This window comes from Monopterus albus, unplaced genomic scaffold (genome assembly GCF_001952655.1).
Source record: "Monopterus albus unplaced genomic scaffold, M_albus_1.0 scaffold9.1, whole genome shotgun sequence".
Taxonomy (NCBI): domain Eukaryota; kingdom Metazoa; phylum Chordata; class Actinopteri; order Synbranchiformes; family Synbranchidae; genus Monopterus; species Monopterus albus.
The window spans coordinates 589,129-611,913 of NW_018127889.1; the positions used below are offsets into that span (position 1 = coordinate 589,129).

At 41.1% G+C, this 22,785-nt stretch overlaps 3 protein-coding genes and 1 long non-coding RNA gene across 5 annotated transcripts in view; 2 read left to right on the top strand and 2 right to left on the bottom strand.

Moving 5' to 3' along the window:
- Positions 1-2,289, bottom strand: part of prep (prolyl endopeptidase) — a 10,476-nt gene extending 8,187 nt beyond the window's left edge. Inside the window, exons 1-2 of the mRNA XM_020588286.1 lie at positions 2,121-2,289; positions 1,684-1,758 (exon numbers count right to left, since the gene is read on the bottom strand). Coding sequence (XP_020443942.1) covers positions 1,684-1,758; positions 2,121-2,162 — 117 coding nt within the window. The 5' untranslated portion in view covers positions 2,163-2,289. The remainder of the gene's footprint in view (positions 1-1,683; positions 1,759-2,120) is intronic.
- A 1,999-nt stretch (positions 2,290-4,288) lies between these two features.
- Positions 4,289-8,627, bottom strand: LOC109953253 (uncharacterized). Its single transcript, XR_002273880.1, has 3 exons — positions 8,562-8,627; positions 6,443-6,511; positions 4,289-4,431 (listed from the first exon to the last, which is right to left on the bottom strand). It is a non-coding gene; the product is annotated as an uncharacterized LOC109953253 (long non-coding RNA).
- Positions 8,628-12,136: 3,509 nt separating this feature from the next.
- prdm1c (PR domain containing 1c, with ZNF domain) lies at positions 12,137-21,070 on the top strand. Its single transcript, XM_020588274.1, has 7 exons — positions 12,137-12,313; positions 13,717-13,949; positions 15,323-15,442; positions 16,408-16,660; positions 18,078-19,093; positions 19,182-19,310; positions 19,615-21,070. The coding sequence occupies exons 2-7, from the start codon at positions 13,719-13,721 to the stop codon at positions 20,170-20,172; spliced, it is 2,307 nt and encodes a 768-aa protein (XP_020443930.1). The 5' UTR covers positions 12,137-12,313; positions 13,717-13,718; the 3' UTR covers positions 20,173-21,070.
- Positions 21,071-22,105: 1,035 nt separating this feature from the next.
- xkr5a (XK related 5a) overlaps positions 22,106-22,785 on the top strand; it is a 5,303-nt gene continuing 4,623 nt past the window's right edge. Inside the window, exon 1 of one of the 2 annotated variants that reach the window (XM_020588315.1) lies at positions 22,106-22,367. In XM_020588315.1, coding sequence (XP_020443971.1) covers positions 22,232-22,367 — 136 coding nt within the window. In that variant the 5' untranslated portion in view covers positions 22,106-22,231. Of the gene's footprint in view, positions 22,440-22,785 lie in introns of both variants that reach the window. The other variant, XM_020588321.1, reaches the window with a different exon arrangement.

Consider the following 22,785-nt stretch of genomic DNA (forward strand, 5'->3'; position numbering starts at 1 on the left):
CAGGTTTTAACTTGAAGATACTGGTGAGGACATGTTGAGTTCACCAGAGTCACTTTTATCACTGACTTTATCAACCCTGTGCCTCTATGTTACTTTCTGCCGGCTTGGTTGAGCTTGTGAAATGTCTTGTGAAAGGGGCTTTACTCAGGATTTCTGTTCTTACACAGGACCTTTCCTTTTTCAGTGTGGTAACTGCTTGACGGACCGGCCTGACAACAACACAGGGACACCCTCCTGTCACAGACATAAGTATGGGAGCGAAGGTCAGACATCCTCCCATTTCTTCCTCCAGCACTTCATGAATGAAATCCCTCCCTGCTGAGCGGTGAGTCCCGGATATCGTTTAGATTAAGTCTGCAGTCCTCCATGTATTCTCACTTGTGTTTGTTTTATAATTGATTTATTCATCCACTTTTCTTTCAATAATAAACTATTTAATGTGCAATTCCTGTGAGTTCCTGTGATGAAAGATTCATACTGTCGATTTTTAGTTTTCACCTACACTTTAAAAGTCTTCATCTGAAAGCACTGGTTTGGTTGGCGCAGTAAAAACAACATTTTCCTGTCTGGTTTTCTAATATAAAATATGAAGAATATTTAATTTGACTGATGAGGGTCATTATTATAAAGATAGTGTTTTTGTTTGTTTGGTAAGTACATGTTAAGTACATCTTGTCAGTCAGAATGAAATATCCTGATGTAGAGTACTTTGAAAAGTGCACTCATATGTCATCATAAACCACATTATTATGATTTACCATTTAGATTCATTCTGAAGATGTTAGATATTACCAGGCATCTGAGGAAAAGTACAACCGGGTCATGTACAAACAAATGTTTTCTTTTTCACAGATTTGACACCACATAAAAAAGAAGACAGTTAAAAAAAGGGGAAGTGGCAAATTTACTGAATCTCAAAACTCAAAACTGCTTTGTGTGGTCACACAGCTTTCTCCTTCCCATTTTTATTCAACCACCAAACCTACAACTGCTTTTAAGAGAAGCACATTAAATCACATTTTTGACCATCTTTCCCACATTTTCACACCGACTCATCTATCTGGGTGAAACAGACCAAAATGCCACTGAAGCAAAATGACATGTTAAACATGACGACCAACGTTTACCATCCAACCTGACAGCACTGGAGAGGATCTGCAAGGAGGAATGGCAGAGGATCCCCAAATGCAGGTGTGAAAAACTTGTTGCATCATTCCCAAAAAGACTCATGGCTGTATTAGCTCAAAAGGGTGCTTCTACTAAATACTGAGCAAAGGGTCTGAATACTTATGACCATGTGATATTTCAGTTTTTCTTTTTTAATAAATCTGCAAAAATGTCAAACATTCTGTGTTTTTCTGTCAATATGGGGTGCTGTGTGTACATTAATGAGGAAAAAATGAACTTAAATGATTTTAGCATATGGCTGCAATATAACAAAGAGTGAAAAATTTAAGGGGGCCTGAATACTTTCCGTACCCACTGTATGCTCCTTACTTAATCCTCATATGCAATTAAATATCAATAAAACAAGACATTAATAAAGCACCAGTGCAATAATAGCAACACTGTGAAACAAAGGCATGTGTATCCCCTGTTTGAAACAATGTAAACTGCCATTATTATTAAATGTGTCACTAAACATAAAGATTATGACTGATTTCAAAACTGATTGAGATTTACTTGTGTTTTTTCACTGTCTGGGTCCTCCAGCCAGCTGTATGGGTCCGGTACTTTATAGCCATGATAGTCGTCCACCTGAAAGGTTAAACAGTAGTGAAGAGTGTTAAAATACTGACACAGCTAGGTGTGGCATCCACAAACAAGGAAGATCTGACCTACCAAGCTGGCATGTTCAGGGTGGTTAGGAACATTAACCAAATAACAAAAATAAAAAACGTTAGCTAATTAGCCTCATATGGAATCTATAGTAGATCACGGGTAACTGGAAAAGACTGCTCGTGCATTTGTCAACAAAGTCAACCTAGGTTGCCAGACCTGGCTAAGCTAACTAGCATGCTAACAAAGCAGACACTGATTTCAATGAATGAAAAAGCGTGATGATTAAGCATCCCAGCTCATTAGCATGCTAGGCTACTTAGCTAGCTATAGTTACTTACAACTGCTTCGTCACGGTAAGCCTGGGGGTATTGAAAAGCCATTATGGAGGCCAGATTTCGGGAACTGCGTTACAAAAAAAAAGTTCTCTCAGAGAGTTAAACGGTTGTTGTGGAATTACTCTCTGGACCCTGTGTAAGTTGCAGAAGCTCTGTGTAGAAAAGAAGCTATACTTACACACAGTCAACAAGCATTTTCAGGAGAATAACTTTGGCTGCCGCATAGCAGCCCAAGTGTTAGAGTGCCCTCTTTTGACAGAAAATGGCAACAGCACCTAGAAGTCCCGCTGTGTACATTGGTTTACCTTATAAACCATGTGGACTTAAGGCTTAACATTACACTTTAATATAAAATAACTGAAGAATTAATGAGGATAATCTGACTCTTTTGATATGCAATAAAGCAATAAATGGAACAATAAGCTTTGCTATAACATTAGGGCAATTTAGCATTCTCCTATACATGCAGGCCTGCTGTAAAACATATCATTAATTGTGACAAATTTATTTTGACTATGAATAAAGTAAAAAAAATATTGAAATATATCATGACTAATACCTTTTATCTTTTAATGCATTTACTACACTTTACATACTATTGTGTGCAGTAGGCTATATTTCATTAAGTGTTTTGTTGCTGGTGTAAAAGTTAACTCTGAAAATACTGTGCTTAAATTCAAAACAAAGGTTTATAATTTTCTGACATGAACCAAGCTTTAATCAAATTACCTGTACTCATGTTGCTCTGGAAACATTTTAGTGTCTTATTATTAGCCAATATTTCAGGTATAGCACCTATTTCATTTTAAATGATTTGGCTTAAAACAAAGCTGGTAAAAAGAACTAAAGCTCAGGGTGATGCTTTTTGTTTTAATTCTTTGCAGTTTTGTATTTATTCTACTTTCAGATCAGAAAATAAAGACACAATCCAAATCATAGCTGCACCTCACCTTTGATATTGTGAAACTAAACTGTGGACAAAGTGCACTTATATAAAATAGAAATGAAAACAAAGCAATAACAAATCTAAAAAATTAAGTTAAAGTTAAAGCCTCCAGTTAAAGGTTACAAGAGTCCACCGGGACTTTCCATCACTATTCTTATCTATATGACAGAAAAGGAGAGAGGTCAACCTGTCATCCTTCTTTCTTTCTGCTCATCATCTTCCCCTCCCTTCCTTCCTCTCTTGACTTAATCAATCAATCCTGATTTGACCATCATTAACTTTGGCACCTACTCTTACACAGTGACTGATAGCATGAGATAAGGCTCACTGAGGTAGCACATAGGAAATGAATAGATTTTCTAAAGTGAATGATTCATGTCAGACCCTTGACTCTGGACAAAATAAACGTATTTGGTTTAATTTAATGCCTGTTTATAAAAGGAGAAATACTGTTTTCCAGCAGCTATTGAATGGCCGACTCATTGCATTTGTTGTGTTATTCTTCTGTGATGCCACATCGTGACTTTCATTCTACAGCTATGCATTTAAGAGCCTCAAGACAGCTTTAATTACACAACATTGCTGCAGTTGAAAAGGAAACACATTTTTGGATACCACTGCTGATCACACAGTCAGATGTCAGATTCCAAAATGGTGTTATTTTCAGATTTGGCTTGAAGTGTGTCAGGCCTCTCATGCCACTGTGCCGGATTTAAGAGGAAGACCAGAAAGCATTCTCTCATGGGTGAATGCACAGTGAAAGTGTGGGGGGAAAAGAGGCTCAGTGTAGGTGGAGAAAAAAAAGGAAATGCTTCACCTGTGTTGTGTTTTTCTCAGTGAAGAACATGTAGTTGTAGATGGATTGTGTCACTATATTTTAAGCCACTGGAATGAGCGATTTGGTCTGGCCTGATGTACTGTGATCAGAAATGTTTGTAGGTCGATGTTTTGGGTCAAAGGATCAGCTCTGCTCCCCCACCCTCAAACTCCATTCTTCTGCCTTTCCTTAAATCGGAGTCAGGAATACCCCTTTATGCAAAGTGGGATCTCTTCCTGTTTGCCTGTGTCAGGCTCAGATATGGGTCACAGGGCTATTGTCCCCTGACATCTCTGCTTCCCTAACAAACAGAGGAGGGAAAACACTGACACTTTGAACGAGCATGTTTGTACTTGCATTGAAATATGGACCTTGTATGTTCATAGAATGGGTAGGTTCATGCATTTGTGTGCTGGACTGGGCTGGAAGTGTCTATGCATGAATTAGACCTCCTTCTCCTGTTTTCCTCCATTGTCCAGAGTCAACAGTGATCTGTCCCCCGTAGTCGGAAGCACCTGCCTCTGCTGCTGCGCACAAAGAAGGATGACCACCTGTTGTGATTCACAGCACACAGGGTTACTAGCAGGTTAACTCATTCATAAATCTCTAAGGCTTCATGCCTAGTGAATCCTGTGAAGCAGTGCCTTTATTTTTTTTTTAGAGGTGTTTGTTGTCCATTTGATGAAATAATGAAGCAGAAAGGAAGCTTCTGGTTGTGCCAGTTAAGGGGGATGAGTAGAAAAATCTAACAACATGAGATTGGATAAGCCAGTTTAATGTAAATAAAATGCACTGTTGCTCAATTAACGGCCTCTTTTATATGCACAGACAAACCCTTTCCTGTGAGCCTCAGTATGTTCACATACTGTACCTTAATAAGCAGGTCAACAACAAATCATGGCAGCAAGCAGCACCTTGACTTACTTTTGATTCTAATTTCTTTCTGCTGCATTATGTCTGCAAAACTGAATTCACAAAAAAACTTTAACATAAATGTGTAAGTCAACCAAAGAATGTTATTCTAAATGTTATAATGTTTAAAACTGTTTGTATTTACTTAATATTGTCACTATTTATCCATATTCTATACCACTCCTACTATAGTATAGTACCGGTGTGTATATATGCCACATACACACATCTGAATCTAGTGTCACAGTTGAGCCACAGCCCTTAAATTTAATAATAGTAATGGAAGGGATCCCATCACAACAAAACAATACACGAGAAATAACCAGGCTGCATTTAGAAACAGAGATCACAGGGAACAGCTTCCTGCCTGTTTCTCTCTTTCTGCTGTTATTAGCCACGGCCAGGATAACAGCCTTTGTCCTGTCCTGTGTGTGATGTGGTGGAGGGTCAGTCCAACATGTCTCCTCAGATGTTCACAGACAACAGGATGTTACTGAGGATCCACTCAGGGAAATTACAGCACCCACTGATGTGACTGATGCACAAAATTATAGGAAATGCTAAATGCATTTGGCAGTGTATGTTTTTTTGCTCACTGAGGTAAAGCTGGGCCTTGTTTTTAGGCTGTTCCAGGTTCAGTAAAGCCCAGGTTAAGCCTAAATACAATTACTTATATCATATGTTGGTCATTGACAAAATAACAACCATTAATTTCTACGTGAGCTGTGCAAACAAGTCCAACATTGGTCACTAGTGACCTAACATCTCTTAGTTTCTGGATGACAGCGAGTCCACATGTAATAAGGTTCTGTCAGTACCTATTCAAACACACACAGTCACAAGTTCATTCATCAGAAAAAAACATATAATAAGAGCCTCTCTAAGACCAAGTCAATCACCCTGAGGAGAAGGGAAGTTTGTCATTGTTTGCACCGATCATGTTGAAAAGGAACGAGAGCACTCAGGTTACTCAAAGCTGACATGGTGAAAGAGCCAAGGATAAAAGGACAGAAACTTTTAGGTGTAGAGAGCCTTTAATTGCTTGTGAATGTACCACGTTATATTCACACTGATGGTAAACTATTGTAAGAAATTTAAGTTAAAAGAAAAGCTGACGTCATAGCCTGAAAATTAATCTTTATCTTTCATTCAGAGCAATTTGTATCTCTGCTCGGACACTGTGTTTCCCAGCTCACCAAAGTGCACTCTTTCTCCAGTCCAATCACACAGCGACAGAGAGACTTTTCATGTTTTAGAGAGACTTCTTTGTCTTAATTATGTAGGTAAGTGCATACTAAGTGGGAGAACAAAGCTGAGATCTTAATGACACTTTGACTTCAGTTGTAGAAATGTATTGTAATCACTGAGTCTGCACTGACCAGGGAAACAGGGCTGCTGAAAAATACAAGTTTCCCCTTGTCATTACACAAACACATTCCACCTATGTGTGTTCATCATCTCCTGCCTTGATGTCCCTTTTCTCTGTCTTTGAACCTCACCTGCTTTGTTTTCAGGGTTTGAAGAGGAGAAGGAGGAAGCAGGGGAGAAAATGAACGTATCTTGTGTGCAGACGGATATCACCCTTTTAAAAACAAAACAAATATGTGTGTGTGCGTGCCCTGTAATTTTGCTGTTGACATGTGCACTTACAGTGGGGATCTGGGACACTGGTAATGACTGGTGCAGGTAACAATGGAGACAGGTGGAGGACGGCGCTGTCTGAAAGAGAAAGAGACTGTGTGTCTGTGCGTGAGCAAGTAAGGATGTCAGACATGAACTGAGATGTGCAGACAGACACAGTGGCACCTGGTGATGTCATTGATATTGTCACTGAGTGGCACTAAAGTTCCCCTTTTACAATGGACACTATTTCTGAGCAGTTGTTTCAAACAAAACACACTGTACTCTTTTTGTGTCTTTGCTCAATCAAGTAATTATAATAATGCACCAGTATCATCAACACACATGTCCATGACTGCAACAAGTATATCTGAAAAACTGTTTAACATTTTGAGGAATATACGATTCGATTTCTTGTAGAATTAGGGGAGAAGACTGCTACCACTCTTTATTTGTGCAGCCAGGAGATGGTTAGCTTAGCTTAGCATAGCATAAAGGCTGGAAACAGGAAAAACCAGCTAGCTCTGTCCAACACAAGTCTTTACATTTGTTTTACACTCAGAAAAAACAAGATGTCTTCATTTGTAAGGTGCTAATATTGATTTTTATTTTTTTAAATGTTAAAATGTTTTTACAGATTTTTCAACAAAACTAAACCAGTTTTACCCTGCTTCCAGTCTTTATGCTGCACTAATCTACACTGATCAGCCATCACATTATGACCACCTGCCTAATATTATGTTTACAGGAGTCAATGCAGCAGTTGGTGGGCATTTGTGTCACTCTGAGACTCACAGTAAATCTTGTGTGTTATACTGTCTGAAAGAGCATAAATGTACCTAGCATTTAGTGATAACACCACGTTAAAGGAGTGAAAGCTGTGGTGGTGAGGACAAGTTAGATATAATTTTTAGACAATTCAACAGCCTCCCCACTCCAGGTGTGAGATCACAACTATAGCCACTGAATGTTTCTCTTCAAAGAGACCAACGTACAGTATTTCTCATTTTCAAACATTTTAATTAAGATTCAATCAAACTGGAATCTTTTGAAAAGGATGAATGAAATGTTATTCTACATTAGGTCAACCTCATCATCAGTGAGCCTTGGGGGTCCATGACCCTGTGGCCAGTTCATTGTTTGTTCTTTAAGATTCAATCAAACTGGAATCTTTTGAAAAGGATGAATGAAATGTTATTCTACATTAGGTTAACCTCATCATCAGTGAGCCTTGGGGGTCCATGACCCTGTGGCCAGTTCATTGTTTGTTCTTCCTTAAACACTGTTGGTAAGTACTGACCACTACAGACCGGGAACACCCAACAAGACCTGTAGACTGGAAGACGCTCTGCCCCAGTTGTCAAAGCCACTCAGATCCTTATGCTTGCCCATTTTTCCTGCTTCCAACACATCAGCTTTGAGGTCTTGCTGTCTAATATACCCCACACACTGATTGGTGCCACTGTAATGAGAAAATCAGTGCTATTCACTTCACCTGTCAGTGGTCATAATGTTATGGCTGATCAGTGTATATTTACCATATAGGTATGTGATCTTTTCTGTTTTTTCTTTTTTTTTTTGTCTAACTCCCAGCAAGAAAGCAAATAAGAGATTTCCTAAAATGTCAAAATATTACTTTCAGCATTGTAAGTACTCATGGAAAGAATGTGAACTTTACAGTGGGTTTACGTGATGCCGATAGCACTTTTATCCTATCTTCTCTGGCCATCATGACTGATGCAGTAACACTGCTTTGCTGAACAGGTTTCACCTGAATTGCTTCATTTGGTTGATTACAATGACATTTTTAAAAAAGGATATTTTGGACTGTGAATACAACAATCAAGGTGAAATTCATGTCAGTATTATTTATAGCAGTTTAACCTCTAGAGTCCTGAGCTTTGGAAAGGCAGAGAGAGAGGTTGTATCTAATCTAAACCATGCCTCTACACCACTTCTGGCCGTTGACTCTCAAAAGAACACGGGGCTCACAGCAAGGAATGTGCATGCATGAATACTCATACACACGTGCATACTCTATGAGCTCCTACAGGGATGACAGTTAGCCTTCCTGTATGACTGTGTGTGTGTGTGAGGCAGAGAGAGAGAGAGCAAGAGGGAGAACTGTGACTGCATGAGTCAGGTTCACCTCTATTTGTTCCACGGCCTTCCAGATACAGCAGAAATCTGAGAACGGGAGCTACTCACAGCTGACCCGGCTACCTGCTCCTGACAGACAGATAATGGACAGATAACACAAACACCCATCAACATCACGTCACCATTACTTAAGTAAAAATGTTCTCTTTTTTTCAGTTAAATAAAACCTCTTAAGCGCTGCAGGATATGTAAAAGAGAGTGTGTGTGTGTTTGTGTGAATAGATGAGCGAGTGCATGTGCATCCTTCCCAGATGACGCACCTCACTGTTGGTCATTACTACAGTTTGCCTTAGTAATCAAGAGGAAGACAAAACAATGTGAGGAGCCTTTTAATACAGTCAGGTGTGGTTCCGTGGTGTTCGGCACTTCCTCTTAAAAAGTCACTCCTAGTTTTCCAGGTAACACGTTAACTTTTAAGCTTATCATTTTAGGACTGGATCAAAAAAACTAATTGTCTTGGACAAGGCTCACACAAAACCCAGCAAAAATAAATAAAAATGTATGTATATTATGTTACAATAAATAAATAAATATCAACATTAAGTAAGAATGAACAAAAAATGTATCTAATCTAAACCATGCACAGGTTTAATGTGATTATTATGAAAAATAAATCATTATTTCAAAGCAATAACTTTTTTTTTTACACCACTTCTGGCCGTTACAACTGATTATAGTGAAGTAGACCAGGCTTAGTCAGCAGCTGCACATTCAGATGTTTCAGACTGAAACATTATGCAATTACACAAGTTTCGATTAAACTCACCATTACAGTCAAAGTTGACTCCAGAACAGCCCATGAGTTCATTTCATAATCATCATAGTCATATCATACTAGTGTTAAGCTGTAGTCAGCACTACCAATTGTAATTAATATTTGGTTTCAATTTAACTAATTTAAAGCCAGAGTTGTAGGGCTTAATTCTACAAAATTTAAATTATAAAATAATAATAATAGCCAAGGAGCATGATTAGATTTTCTGGCATTAAAATGCACCCTTGCTTTGTCATTAGTGTTGGACATTATCTATCATTCACAGGTTACAGACTTCAGTTATGTAGGTCAGCTGAGTACAGGGATAGTGTTTTCTCCTCACCTCTGTGGGTGGCTTTGTCAGGATTTGAAAAGACATCTGTTGTGAAGTGTGGTAGCATTCCTCTTAGCCCCTGAAACCACGATAATAACGCTCGGTCTGTCAACAGGAGATCATCATCCAGTTGAGGGGAGATGGCTGGTGGACTAGGTGGGTGGTGGAGTGCTAACTTTTATTCACCTTCACACCTAAAAGCAAAAGAGGACAGGAAAGAGACAGAGAAAGATGGGCTATGTCACAGTTTCTGACCATGTTGCCCATGTCAAGCATAAGCTGAATACTGTAGAGTGCAGGGTAAGGCATGGTAAAAGAAATCAGTTAAAGTAACATGAAATGAATGGGCAGGTTGATGAGGCTGACAGGCTGATAACAGCACAGTATGGTAGGGAAAAAGTGATGGTGACACGGGTAAGAGTATAGCTGTGACAGTATGCAGAAAATGTTTTGTTGAGTCGGCCATAAAGGAAGGCGGAGGTGGAGGCTGTGTCAAACATTCCCTTGGTAATGGGTTATATACTGTAGTAAAATGGACTTAGTCAGTCATCTCTGCCAAAGATCATTGTTCTCATCCTTGGGGGAGGCGACAGGGAAGGAGTGGCTGAAATGACCCCAGGCAGGTACAGACTTAAGCATGGAAATTACAGGGCTAAAGCTACCTATGCCATTTACAGCCTACAGATAGCTCTCTGTGGCTGCTATAGGCGTTCATTGTTAACCAACTGTACTGCCGTCTTTCCATTTTATGTAAAATGCTGTCATTATGTGAACTACTCAAACAGTACAGATGACTAATAGTTGTAGTAAAGAGAAGTTTCAGATATAGAGGCATTAGAGAGGGTGAGGAGGAAGTGGAGGAGAAGAGAGCTGAATAGAAGGTGATGAATGAGATGACTGAAGGCAAAGAGAAAGAGTGAAACAGTGGGAGAAGTGGATTTTAAATTACATGGTGGCTCATGTCAGCAGTCGTAATTAGTAGCTTGGTCAGGTGTGGTGAGTGGGACAGGAAGCATGAATAGAAGGACAAAACACCACAGAAACAAAGGTGAGTCTAAGAGGAACAGAAGCCACACCGACACATCTCACCGCAATATGGACTTCACTGAAGCTGAGAAAGGAAATGAGGACAGTGCATAAATGCACTTGACACTCAAAGACATTCAAGACAGGGCTGTTGTTCACACTATGGCACGTGTCAAGCACATGGATGATTGGTATGAAAATTCAAACTATTCATAAGCTGGCTGGCCGCCTGCCAAGTCAAATGTTGGCTTTATCAAAAGGGGAGAGTAGACTAGAGTGAAAGCTGGGCTACAGACAAGCTTACAGCATGACACAAGTATCCACACATTCTGGCGCATAGATGGACAGCTGGAAGAGATAACAGGATAAAATCCTTCTTACATGCATCAACAAGATTTCCTTAATTTATTTGTATATATTTCTGCTTATAATGATTGGTAATGGCACAGCTTCATGTTGCATGCCTCTCTATCTGAACCTTTATTTAGAGCAGAACTGGCCTAAGCACAGAGAGGAAGAGAATAAAAGGAAAAGCCCTGAAAACCAGAAGAAAACTTTAGGTTATAACAACCTTGGCAATCTCACAAGCAACCATGTAGACTTTTGACATTACAAACCAAAAACTGTCATCATCTCAAATCTAACTGTTAATTCATAAGAGACTACAAATAGTTCTCTATTACTATTTTGTGGCATATTAAATGTGCAACTGCTTCTCATCTCTTATCTTCCTAAAGGTCAGTATTAATAAGTGTCTGTATCACTGAGTCAAACAGGAAACACTAATACAAAGAGTGGAAATAATTGTGTCTGCATATGTTGCTGCCGTGAAGCGCTGGATATTACATTTCTTTACATTCAAGTAAGTCCTTTTAAACTGACCAGCTGCATAATACACAAGAAATGTGATCTGTTTTAAAGCCTATTACAGAAGAGGCGTTCAGTGGTGATCACGAATTGTTATCTCTGGAACTGTTCGTGTGAATTATGATGTGACAATAGATTATGTGTTACACTTAATCCTGTATGCAACTCCTGTGACTGAACTGACATGTTTCCAAATCTCACCTTGCACTATACTGTATAAAAATGATCTCATCTCCTCTGTGCTGTTCCCTTGACTTCCGATCACAACACAGGTATGACCTCTTCTCACCTGAAGACAGAGTGAGTGACTGCCAGAAAATGAAGATGTATTTGTCTGTTCCGGACATAGCTGTGTGACAGTGTGTACACCCCCACCCCCCACGCACAGAGAAAACCTCACACCCCCGGGCAAGAGAGTGACACACACACACACACACACTCTCAAAGGAGGAGTCATGGGGTAAAGGGGAGCGGGGGCGGAGGGAGCACAAGAGGAAAAGGGAGTGTATCTCTCTCTTTCTCTCTCAAACACACACACCTTCCCTCCTCCCATGTAAAAAGCAAGATAAAGAGTCACACACTCGAGTGTTCAGTTGCGTAGCCAGTCACACGCAGGTACACAGGATACTGAGGTTGAGTTAGAGACTGAGAGAGAAAGGACAAGAGAGAGAGAACAGCCACTGGTTGCTCACAGACACTCAGGCTTCCAAGGAGGGCACAGACAGCCTGCCCTGTGTGTGGCTCCTCTCAAGGCTTCACAGTAAGTGTGCAACATCCTTCTCAAATCACCTTATTGATCATAATTTAGGCCAGAGATTGTGTTAATTATTCTAGATTATTTACCAGTAAGGGCTGGGTTTTGATTTGATTTCATTCATTGACTTATCTCTCCATTTCTTTACTGCAATATGACACTGTCATGCAAAATGTAATGACAAACTGTGGTAAAATGTGGTTTCTAGAGTGAAACTATCGCATGATGTCCTGCAAAGCACAGCTGGCTGTTACTGTCATGTTTTGATTTTCAGACTATATTTTCTGCTGTATCACTGGGTTTGATGGTTTCAGAGTGAGCTGTCACCCTTGTGACAGTCATTCAGAGCCCAGCTATGTGCCCACACATTTCAGAGAAAAATAAGTGAAACATGTTCCATACATTTCATCACTCTGTGCCTATATCTGCATTTCTTGGTTCTCCCTGAAAAGGGAGGCATTTTATTGTTGTGGTATGTGTGCCATCATTGCAAATATACGTCAGATTACTGGATAAGTTTTAAAAGAATCAGTCTTTTCCATTTAGGTTCACCAAATGAACACTTATTCATACATAACTGTATTTCTTCAGAAGGAAACATTGCAGAAGTCACATGAGTGCTTACTAAATATTTGCAACCACAGAACTTATCTACCACTATCTCAGAGGCAAACTGACGAGCCTTAAAAGGACGTTCAGAAAAGGTATATCTGGGAATTGTCTTTTGATCACAAGCCTTTTATCTCCTTTTGTTTCACTCGTCACTATTTCATCATTTCATCCTATGACTCAGGGGATAGGGGCAGTCAGTGTCAGTCAGTTCTGAGCTACCTGACAACAATCTTCCTGAGAAGGGAGGGAGAGACACTGAGAAACAGAGACAGAAAGAGAGTTGGCTGAGAGCCAGGCCACAGTCAGGTTAGAGGAAATCTGGTCGATTCAGTGGAAGCGCTGGTTTCCTGGTGAAAGTGGTGCTGCTCCGGGGCTGACGTGCACAGGAACCTCCCTTATAGCCCAGAGCTTGTGATTTGGAGAGTCACAGGATGTATGGGACAGTGGGAGCAGTGGGGCAGCAAGCACGAAGGTCCCACTTTGAAGTTTGTTTGTCCGGCAGTAACGGTTGATGGGAATGTTTCATTCTCCACCAGTTCTGCTGTCTTCTCTGTGTCACACCTTGCTCTCGAGAGTCTAGTAATTTAGCACCTTTCAAAATTGGACTTCCCTTGATAATTCAGCTGTTGTTTGTATTGTCTGTCTGTATTTCCCCTTACATAAGAGGAAAATGATGTCTTTGGTTAACAGTTAGATGTCACCCCTATAGCCAGAATTATCTATTCCTTAGAGATATGGAACGGTGGACATTTGACAAACAAGTTTTCCTATGTTATGTCTTTATCTTTGCACCACAGCCATGTTAACCTCAGAAAGGTCACCAAAAAGCTCAGGGGTCATTACAGCAGCACTGCCAGGGACCCAGGATTTAGACATGACATCATGGAGTGAGGCAGACTTTGAGGAGAAGTGCACTTACATTGTGATGGACCAACCTCTGGAAGAGGATCCCAGAAACCAAGGGAAGACACAAGCTGAGAGGTCCTTACCCAGAAACCTTGCCCTGAAACGCCGCCACAACTCAGCAGAGGTACATAGCAAGTTAAACTTCCTTATTTGTGTGGTTGGAGTTAATCAAATTGGCTCTAAAAACAGATTTGTGACTTGTTACCATCATTTTATCTGTAAGTGGTATATGAGCACGTAATGCAGCTGTTTATGTTTTGTGTATCTGCCCAGTCTTTGCGTCACTCCATCCAACATCCTTCCATCCTTGGGTGGGATGTACTTGACATGTTGTTGTCTAATTTCAGCCTTTCCTCTCTGCTATGAATGTGTGGAGGTAAAGATATAGACAACAGCCAAACCCCTCAATACTCAGCCCAAAGTTTCTATTAGTAGCTACCTCTTAGATTCTCAACCCTTTGTCCCAGCACACAATTAAATCATAAAGCAAAGCTGAGGCACTAGGACCCAGCTTTTTAACAACAACATAAGTAAAACTCTGGATAAAGTGTTTGGCGGGACTAGAAAATCACAGGGAAAAGATGAAACCAATGTGGACAATGAAAGAGAAAAAAATTAGGTGTACTCGTGCAAAATCAGGGTAGATGAAAGGTGGTAGTCAGGTGAGATCAGGCATCTGTGGCAAAATATTGTGCTACCACTTTGACCTTCTAATAAAGTCTGTCTGGAGTCTAGTTGACACCAAAGAACAAGATAGCTTACAGTAATCTGTGACACCCGGGCACCTCAAATGATGTTGTCAGACAAAGCCTATGGAAGCAAGGGCAAAGCTAGCTGGATAAACTGGAGGTAAACTGAATGGCTAAGCATGCACTGGTTGAATCAGCTACATATACTATGCCAGTACTGACTGAGATGAAAGACAGCATACATTACCATTGCTTTAGGGGGATTTGAACACAGAGCTCAAGGTGCAGTTGACTGGTCGGGGTGTGTCCTTGACACCTTATCCTCTCTTACCCACCCTGGAGGCTTGAGACAGTTGGGTGAGTTTCACACCTGGAGGTAGCAGAACAAGAGTAGTGGTGAAATTTTAATATGGTAGAGAAGCTACATATAACTCAGGCGATTGATTTATGAAATATTCAGCATGAGAAGGAAGGAACACATTCTGTCACACTGGATCAAATTTCTCATTTTCACAGTGGAAGAGTTGCCTTAACAGCTGATGCACAATAACAGCTATTTGCTGGATTGCTTATTTCCTGTTTCTGGTGACAGTCATTCTCAAGCATAATTTTCTAGTTAATTAACCTTTTTTTTAATCACCCAGAAACAGGGAGGGGATTGATTGTCAGATAAGGAGGATTGTATCCCCAAGAATATCATCCATCTAATAATGTTTTTCAACCCAGGGTGTATCTGGCTGCTGTCTCAGGCCTCCAGTTTGTGAGCTAATTAGTTGTTTGATGATCCAATGTCCCCCTCATTGAACAGGTGCTTGGGGTGACCAGTAAGGAGCTGATTCCTAAGGGGACACGTTTTGGCCCTCTGGTGGGGGAAAGCTACACAAATGAAACACTGCTGAAAGATGCTAACAGGAAGTATTTTTGGAGGGTAAGTGAGCTGCATGTGAGTCTCTGGATGTATGTACTTGCATGTGACATTTGTCTGTTTGTGCTTCAAAACTGTTCACATCCTGTATCTCCATCTGGAGATGCTGCAGTGGCTGTTGTGTAGCACCATTAGCAGTTGTGGTCAATGTCTGACATCCTGTGAAAGTATGACTGTGCTTGCCAGTGCCTGAGTAGTTTAAATGTGCTATTAAAAGTGCATGGTTGCCAGTTGTGTGCACAGTTGACTGAGGTCAAACACACAGCTGTTTGGTTTCAGTGACGTAGCGGTTCTCTTCTCACTCCGCCTCTCTCGGCAGTGGTATCGCTGCCAGTAAACACAACCGTACACATGTCCGCACTTCTCCTGAATCACAACCTCTCACACTGACTAAGCAAGGAAGTGGCTTTGAGCCTGAGAACTGTTAAGTTACAAATCAGCACAAGGACATCTTCCATTACACACAAGCCCCTGTGTAACTCGACACTCAGCGACCTTGATATCATGCAACTCCAATCAAAACTTGCAATAGCCATAACAAAGCTGATCTGTTAATATTACAAACATGACTCAAATAACAGCACAGCTTCAAAGAGCAGATAAAATAATGAGGAGGGAGGGACAACTCTTTAAATTAGTTTTTTAATAAGTCAGCAATTATTCAATTATGCAGTGATGATTCCACTGCAAAGATTATAGGTGAGCGTAGTAGTAGGCGTGATTGTATACTCAGTAGTACAGTCCAGTCATACAGTGAAATACATGTTCAGTGCTTTCAGAACTCTAGATGACTTGTGTGCCGTAAAGACTAGCAGCACCTCTCCTACCTCTACGAACATAGAGTATTTACCATAAAGACATCAGGAAACTTGTGAAAACATGGTTTCAGACTCAAAGCATGTCCCAATAGTTTGTCATCATCAACTAAATTTGATCTTTTCTTGTTATCTCTCTGGTTCCTTCTGTAGGTCTTCGCAGACGGGCACTTACACCACATCCTGGATGCTTTGAATGAGGAGCAGAGCAACTGGATGCGTTACGTCAACCCAGCCTTTACTGCGGAGAAGCAGAACCTGGTGGCATGTCAGAATGGTTTGGATATCTACTTCTACACCATCAAACCACTCAAACCAGGCCAGGAGCTTCTGGTGTGGTACTGCCCTGAATTTGCCCAGCGCTGTAATTACCTTCCACTGGGCCAACTGGCTATTGACAGTGTTGGTAAGTGTCTGAATAATAGTAGTATCCATTCAGGAATGTGTAAGGACTTGTGTTGCCAGAATTAACAGCAACCCTACCTGTGCCCACACTTTGAGATATATCTGGTGTGTATTGTCATTGTGGAGTAAGGCTTCTGATCAAAACGCTGGCAGAATGACACACTCTTTGTGTGGGCGTTTAAGAAGTTACTCAGTCACACCCACAGCCCCTTTGTTAATGTAGAACACAATGGAAGACAGCAGAGTCCTGAAAGCAGAGAGGACCTGTCTCCAGGTGTAGCCATAGTACCAGCGTAAGATGAGACTGATTTCAGGACTTTAGGCAGCGTTTCAGCTTCCCTTTTTCATCTCCACATAAAGCTGACAGCTGATTCACACACAAAACATTTGGCTTTCATTCACAAACACAAAATGTGCACATGTTAACAGAGAGACCACATGCACACACCAAAATCCTGATTTACACGCACGCTCACACACACACACACACACACTCACACAGAAGACGCTGCCTGAGGTGCCGACAGCTTTCTGGCACGACTCCCCTTATTTATTTGACTCTTAAGGAGGAAGCGCTCCAGTGATGATTTGGGCTTCCTGATAAGGCGACCTACTGACAGATTGATATCTCACTGAGTGTTGGCTGTTTGTTTGCTGAGAGCTGGCCTCTAAGAAGAGGAGGGAGGGTAACACAGGGGAGCACACAGTGGATAAGGGGTACTCCGTGTCCGTGCGGGTCGACATCAATTGTGTCAGAGAGCAGATGAAATGCTTCTGTATTTTGTCTTCCTCTGTTTGTCAGCTCATGTCCTTACTTAGTCTGTTTCCTCGTGACTTCCTGTATTCAGAAATTCAAATTTAGATTCACATTTCCTAGACTTGACCTATGTGTGGAATTCAGTGGAAAATAAATATTATTTATAGGCCAGTTCATGTGCTGTCACTGGTGTATTTTGCACCCTATCAAGCATATTTTATTACTATTTTTGTGTGAATGTGTAGTTCGCCAGTCATTTTCAGATAAAAGGTCATTTCTTAGTCTGTACATCCTGTCCTGTTTATAGAAAGTACAACTGATCAGCCGTTTCATACAAACAACATATTATACCCACTGACTCCAGTCACCCCTGCTATCTATATCCTGATCAGTGGCCTGTTGTTTCACTTCTGGTGTCCTCTTTCATTAAGTGACAGGGCAAGACTTGGAGACGGCATTCAGGCAGATACACACAACCTGATAAAAAAAAAAACTCACACGGTTACTTCTAATCTTTAAACGTAAAGATGCACAGCGATTTCAACAAAAGACCACATCAGTATATGTATGTCATTCTGCTGACAATACTGTTATGTCTGCTGTACATCTAAAAATAATTTCACCTGTTTCTGATGTCATTTATCGTTTATTTGTTTCACAGAACAGAGTCAAGCTCAGAAGAAGACAACAGAAAAACGAGGGCACAGTGTCTCAGAAATCCTCCAAAATGAGCCTTCTAAATCTCTGACTGCCTGTTCCAGACATCCAGAAAGTCCTTTGTCTCAGACCTACCTCTCAGCAGTTTTTCCTCTGTGTCCTTGTGTTGTGTACCCAATCCAGCCTCTCTCAGAATCTATCCACGGTAGTGGATATGCACATTTATCACATCTGCCATCCTGTAGCCCTCCAGCCGCCAAAAGGCCAGCTCTAAGTAGCCCTGTCCCCTCTAGTTTGCACTTTCAGCACAGTCATGGCCCTGTCATAGCAAAACCTTACCCAGAGCTCTCTCTGACTGATCATTCTGCTCTGAAGCACGCTCCCTATCTCTTGCCTCCCTTCTCACTTGGCCTTAACAGCATTCTACCTCATTCATACCCATTCTACAGTGATCAACTGAAACCTCACGTAACACTCCCATCTCATTTATTGCCTTTTGATGGCTATGTACACCTCTTCCATCCTCTAGCCAATGGACACAAAGACTTGACCCTTGTACCATCCAGTACCAAACAAGACCTCATTCTTTCACCAACCAGTCAGGACCAAGACAACAAGGACCTCATATACAAAAGGACAAACTACCTCAGAATCCCTTCAGATGACTTGAGAGATTTCAAAGACTCCCCTTCCAGCAATGTCAACACAGACCTCTCTATACCCGTCACATCCAGTGCCCCATCCATGGTCACCTCACTGTACGGAGCACTGCCCTCTCTTGCACCTGGAGGATGCTCACCACCAGTGGGCATGCCCGCCTCCTCGGACTGCCTTCCTTCTAAGCCTACTTCAGCTGCTCAGAGCAATACTGAAGATGCAATAAATTGCAGGGAAACCAAACAAGAGGGGCAGATAATTGGATACAAGACCTTGTCTTACCCTCTCACCAGGCAGAATGGAAAGATCCGGTATGAGTGCAATGTCTGTGGAAAGGTCTTTGGGCAGCTGTCCAACCTTAAGGTCAGTTCCTCTTCAAAGCATGGTGGGGAAAATGCCTGAATTAACCAGACACCATAGTAAATTCTCATCTCTGATATGCTGCCCTCAGGTCCATCTGCGAGTACACAGTGGAGAACGTCCCTTCAGATGTGAAACCTGCAACAAGAACTTCACTCAACTAGCCCACCTGCAGAAACACTACTTGGTTCACACAGGAGAGAAGCCACATGAATGCAAGGTACAGCTATAAATACTGAAGAACTAGTTTGACATTCTGGGAAATAAACTTATTTGTTTTCTTGCTGTTTGTTGGATGAGAAGATCTGAGCAAATCTCAGATAACTACATAACCCCCGATTACAGCATGACTAGATGATTTCACAACAACAAAGACTGACAAACCATTACTTTAATGTCCATAAATCATGCTCATAGTATTTGACACTGATTTTCACTACATTAAAGCATCAAAATTCGAACTGACTATGACTGTGACAAAGTCTAAAAGATTACAAAAAGATTTTTCTTATGTTTTGACACAGGTATGCCATAAGCGATTCAGTAGCACAAGTAACTTGAAGACCCACCAGCGACTACACTCAGGAGAGAGGCCTTACCAGTGCAAGCTCTGCCCAGCCCGTTTTACTCAGTTCATCCACCTCAAGCTCCACAAACGCCTCCACACTGGAGAACGACCTCATCGGTGCCCCCACTGCCCCTGTGCCTATCTCCACTACTACAGTCTTCAGGTGCACCTCCAAGGCTTCTGCCCTCTCTTGCCCTTGGCCTCCCATGTACACTCGCCAGAGAAGCTACACCGAGTCAACTCTGAGATCGAGAGGTTTGACATGAGTGAGGAGGCAGAGCAGCTGGAAGCCATGGCTGCAGAGGCTGAGCTGGACAAGGGAAATATTATTGATCTAATACAGAAGATGGAGTCTCACACCTCACACCAGCATGATGGTGCCAGAGAGGAGACTGAGCCGAACAGCTACAAATCAGTAAAGGAGCATTCTGATGTTCAGCTGCATCATGGCCGCCCTCTACCTCTGCATCGAACCAGAATCAAGATGGAATCAGGCTGCATATCAAAGTCCTAAAACAGCAGTGCTAATCCACTCATATAATCCTTACAGGTCAACTCAGCGGCTGTTTGTTACTGCCCTATTTGAAGTAAAGCCTTATCTCAATCATGGATTGCCTAGTTTGTAAAGAATCAAGTGTTTACCCATGTGGACTGGGACCAATGATTTAACAGATTTAATATATACACTAACAATCAAAAGTGTGGACACACCTTCCTTTGAATTGAATGGGAAAGAATGTTCAGACTTTTGACTGGTAGTGTATATCTTTAATTTATTGCCTTCTGCTAATATCATTTTTATAATGTATATAAAAACAGATTTGTTACATTTTATTCTATTTGTTTTGTATACCTGGAACATCTTCTTGGAACAATAACATGTGATTATGCATAAACAAAATTTAGCTTTTATTTGTGGTTTCAATGTGCGAGAAGGAGTGTTTCTGTTTGTGTATGCAGGCGTATTTATGTCTCCCAGTTAAAGTGAAAATTGCTGTACAGGCATGGTGTAAATGAGCTAAGTGTTAAAGTAATAACAGCTGTTTGTGTGGGGCTTAGATACTTGTCTTTGTGTGAATGCGTTGTGCTGGTGTGGGGAGTTGGTGACGTAGGAAAATATCCTGTTATGAGTCTTAGGGTACTCAACATCAGTATGTGTTAATCAGTCACCCTGGAAACAAAAAGAAAACAAACTCCAAAACACACACACATGACAAAATTATCTATAGCAATATGATCCTGCCATTAATCTTGTATGTACACCTCCATATTTCAGTATCGGTATTAATCAGTTGGCAGACAATAAACCCACAAGGGATGACTCTACAGTTTATTCTGAGATATAAAAACACAGATGGTAGATTATTTCTGAGTAATGCTTCTGTTAACTAAAACACAACAGTAAAAATAGAACTGGCATTTACCAACAATCTGTCTTAGGAAAAATTATGACTGTGGTAGAAATAAATAAAAATACCACAAAAAAATTTGCAGCAGAAGGACAAACAGTTTGTGCACTAGTGTTCTGTGACTCTCACATTACAACTTAACAAGTGTCTGGTGGACTAGTTTTAAAAGGCTATAGTGAGACAACTTCCAATAGGTTACAGTGCATGCATTCACTGGTAAAAGTCATAAACAGATCATTTAACTGAGTAAACATAGTAATACCAGAGTGTAGAAATGGGGTACATTAAAAGTCCTACATTCAAAATGTTAAGCTGTTGTTAAGTAAGTTTACAAACAGTATCCAAATATACTTAAAATTCCAAACGTGAAATTGCTCATTATGCAGAATGGCACATATTGGATCTTAAGTATTATGTTCATCACATTTAATGTTGCAGCCAAGCTGTTGTGTTGAGCTAATGCTGCCTTATAATCTGAAGTACTAGCTTGTGAATTTCCCACTGGGGATCAACAAAGCCTGATGAAGTATTTTGTTTTATGGATCTGATTCTGTAATGTAGCTAGTAATGAGGCTAAAGTTATCAAATAAATGCAGTGGAGTTAATAGTACACGATTTGCTTCTAAAATATGGTAAAATCAAAGTATGCATGAAGTAGCTGAAAATGAAAATTCTCAGGTACAGATGCCCGACTTAAGCAGTCTTGAAGGCTACCCTTACTTTCCACCACTGCCTTCAATACTTAGTACCCACTGGGTCACAGGGTACAGAGCAGCTGCTCTTTCACCTTCCTGCAAGTACACCAATCAAAAAAATCTTAATACAAGCCAAACCTAAAGCGTGACCTGTGACCTGTGACCTCTCTGGACGCAGGAAGTTCAAACTCACTCAAGCATCCCGTCCATGGTTAGGAAATAATCAAGATATAACTCAAATTAAATACTATGGCAGGCTATTTATGGTTTAGCTAGGTGGTCAGCGTGGTGTACAGGTGAGGTTCTCCAGGTGAGTTTGGTTCCCCTTTAAAACGGCGCTGTGACGTCAGGTATTTTTGACGGGGGGCAGGCAGCGGGAGAACAGTGGGCGGATATAGCTGCTCTACCCGAGGAGAAGGATGCCCAAGAGGAAGCCAGCGGTTTATTCTCTCTCCCGTTTATCCGTATCATGATAAACGCTGCTGGGGCGGTGGGGCGCAGGATGCCGTCGGCGGCCCGGCGGAGGAGCGGGTGCTGGATAGCTTGGTGCCAGGCGGTCCTTTTCGGCGTGTCGGGGCTGGTTATTGTGGCCGAACGGAGCGCTCGTAAGTGGGCAGCGCTAGCGGGCTGCTAGTGTCTTGGTGTGCGAGCTGAAATTGAATCTCTTGATAAAAACAGTAAGGACTTTCAAGACGTATTTGTGTTGAGGGCTTTCAGGTCGCTATAATAAATGCAAAATGTTGCTGCTAAGCCCCGGTGCTTCGTGTTGGAGCAGCAGATGTAGTTAGAAATAAAATTGAAATGGTGCTGCTATAGCACAACTGTTAATAACCTTCCTGATTGAGCTGTTTATAACCTATAGCAGATGGGTTCTGGTGCCCCAGGTCCTCCAGGTGACATGCAGCAGAACCACACAACATAAAGACAAATACATTCATAATAACCTTAATTAAACTTTAGCCAATAGAAGCAATGAAAGCATGTTCTTGATATATCATAGGGATAATGCTTAGCTTTTAGATT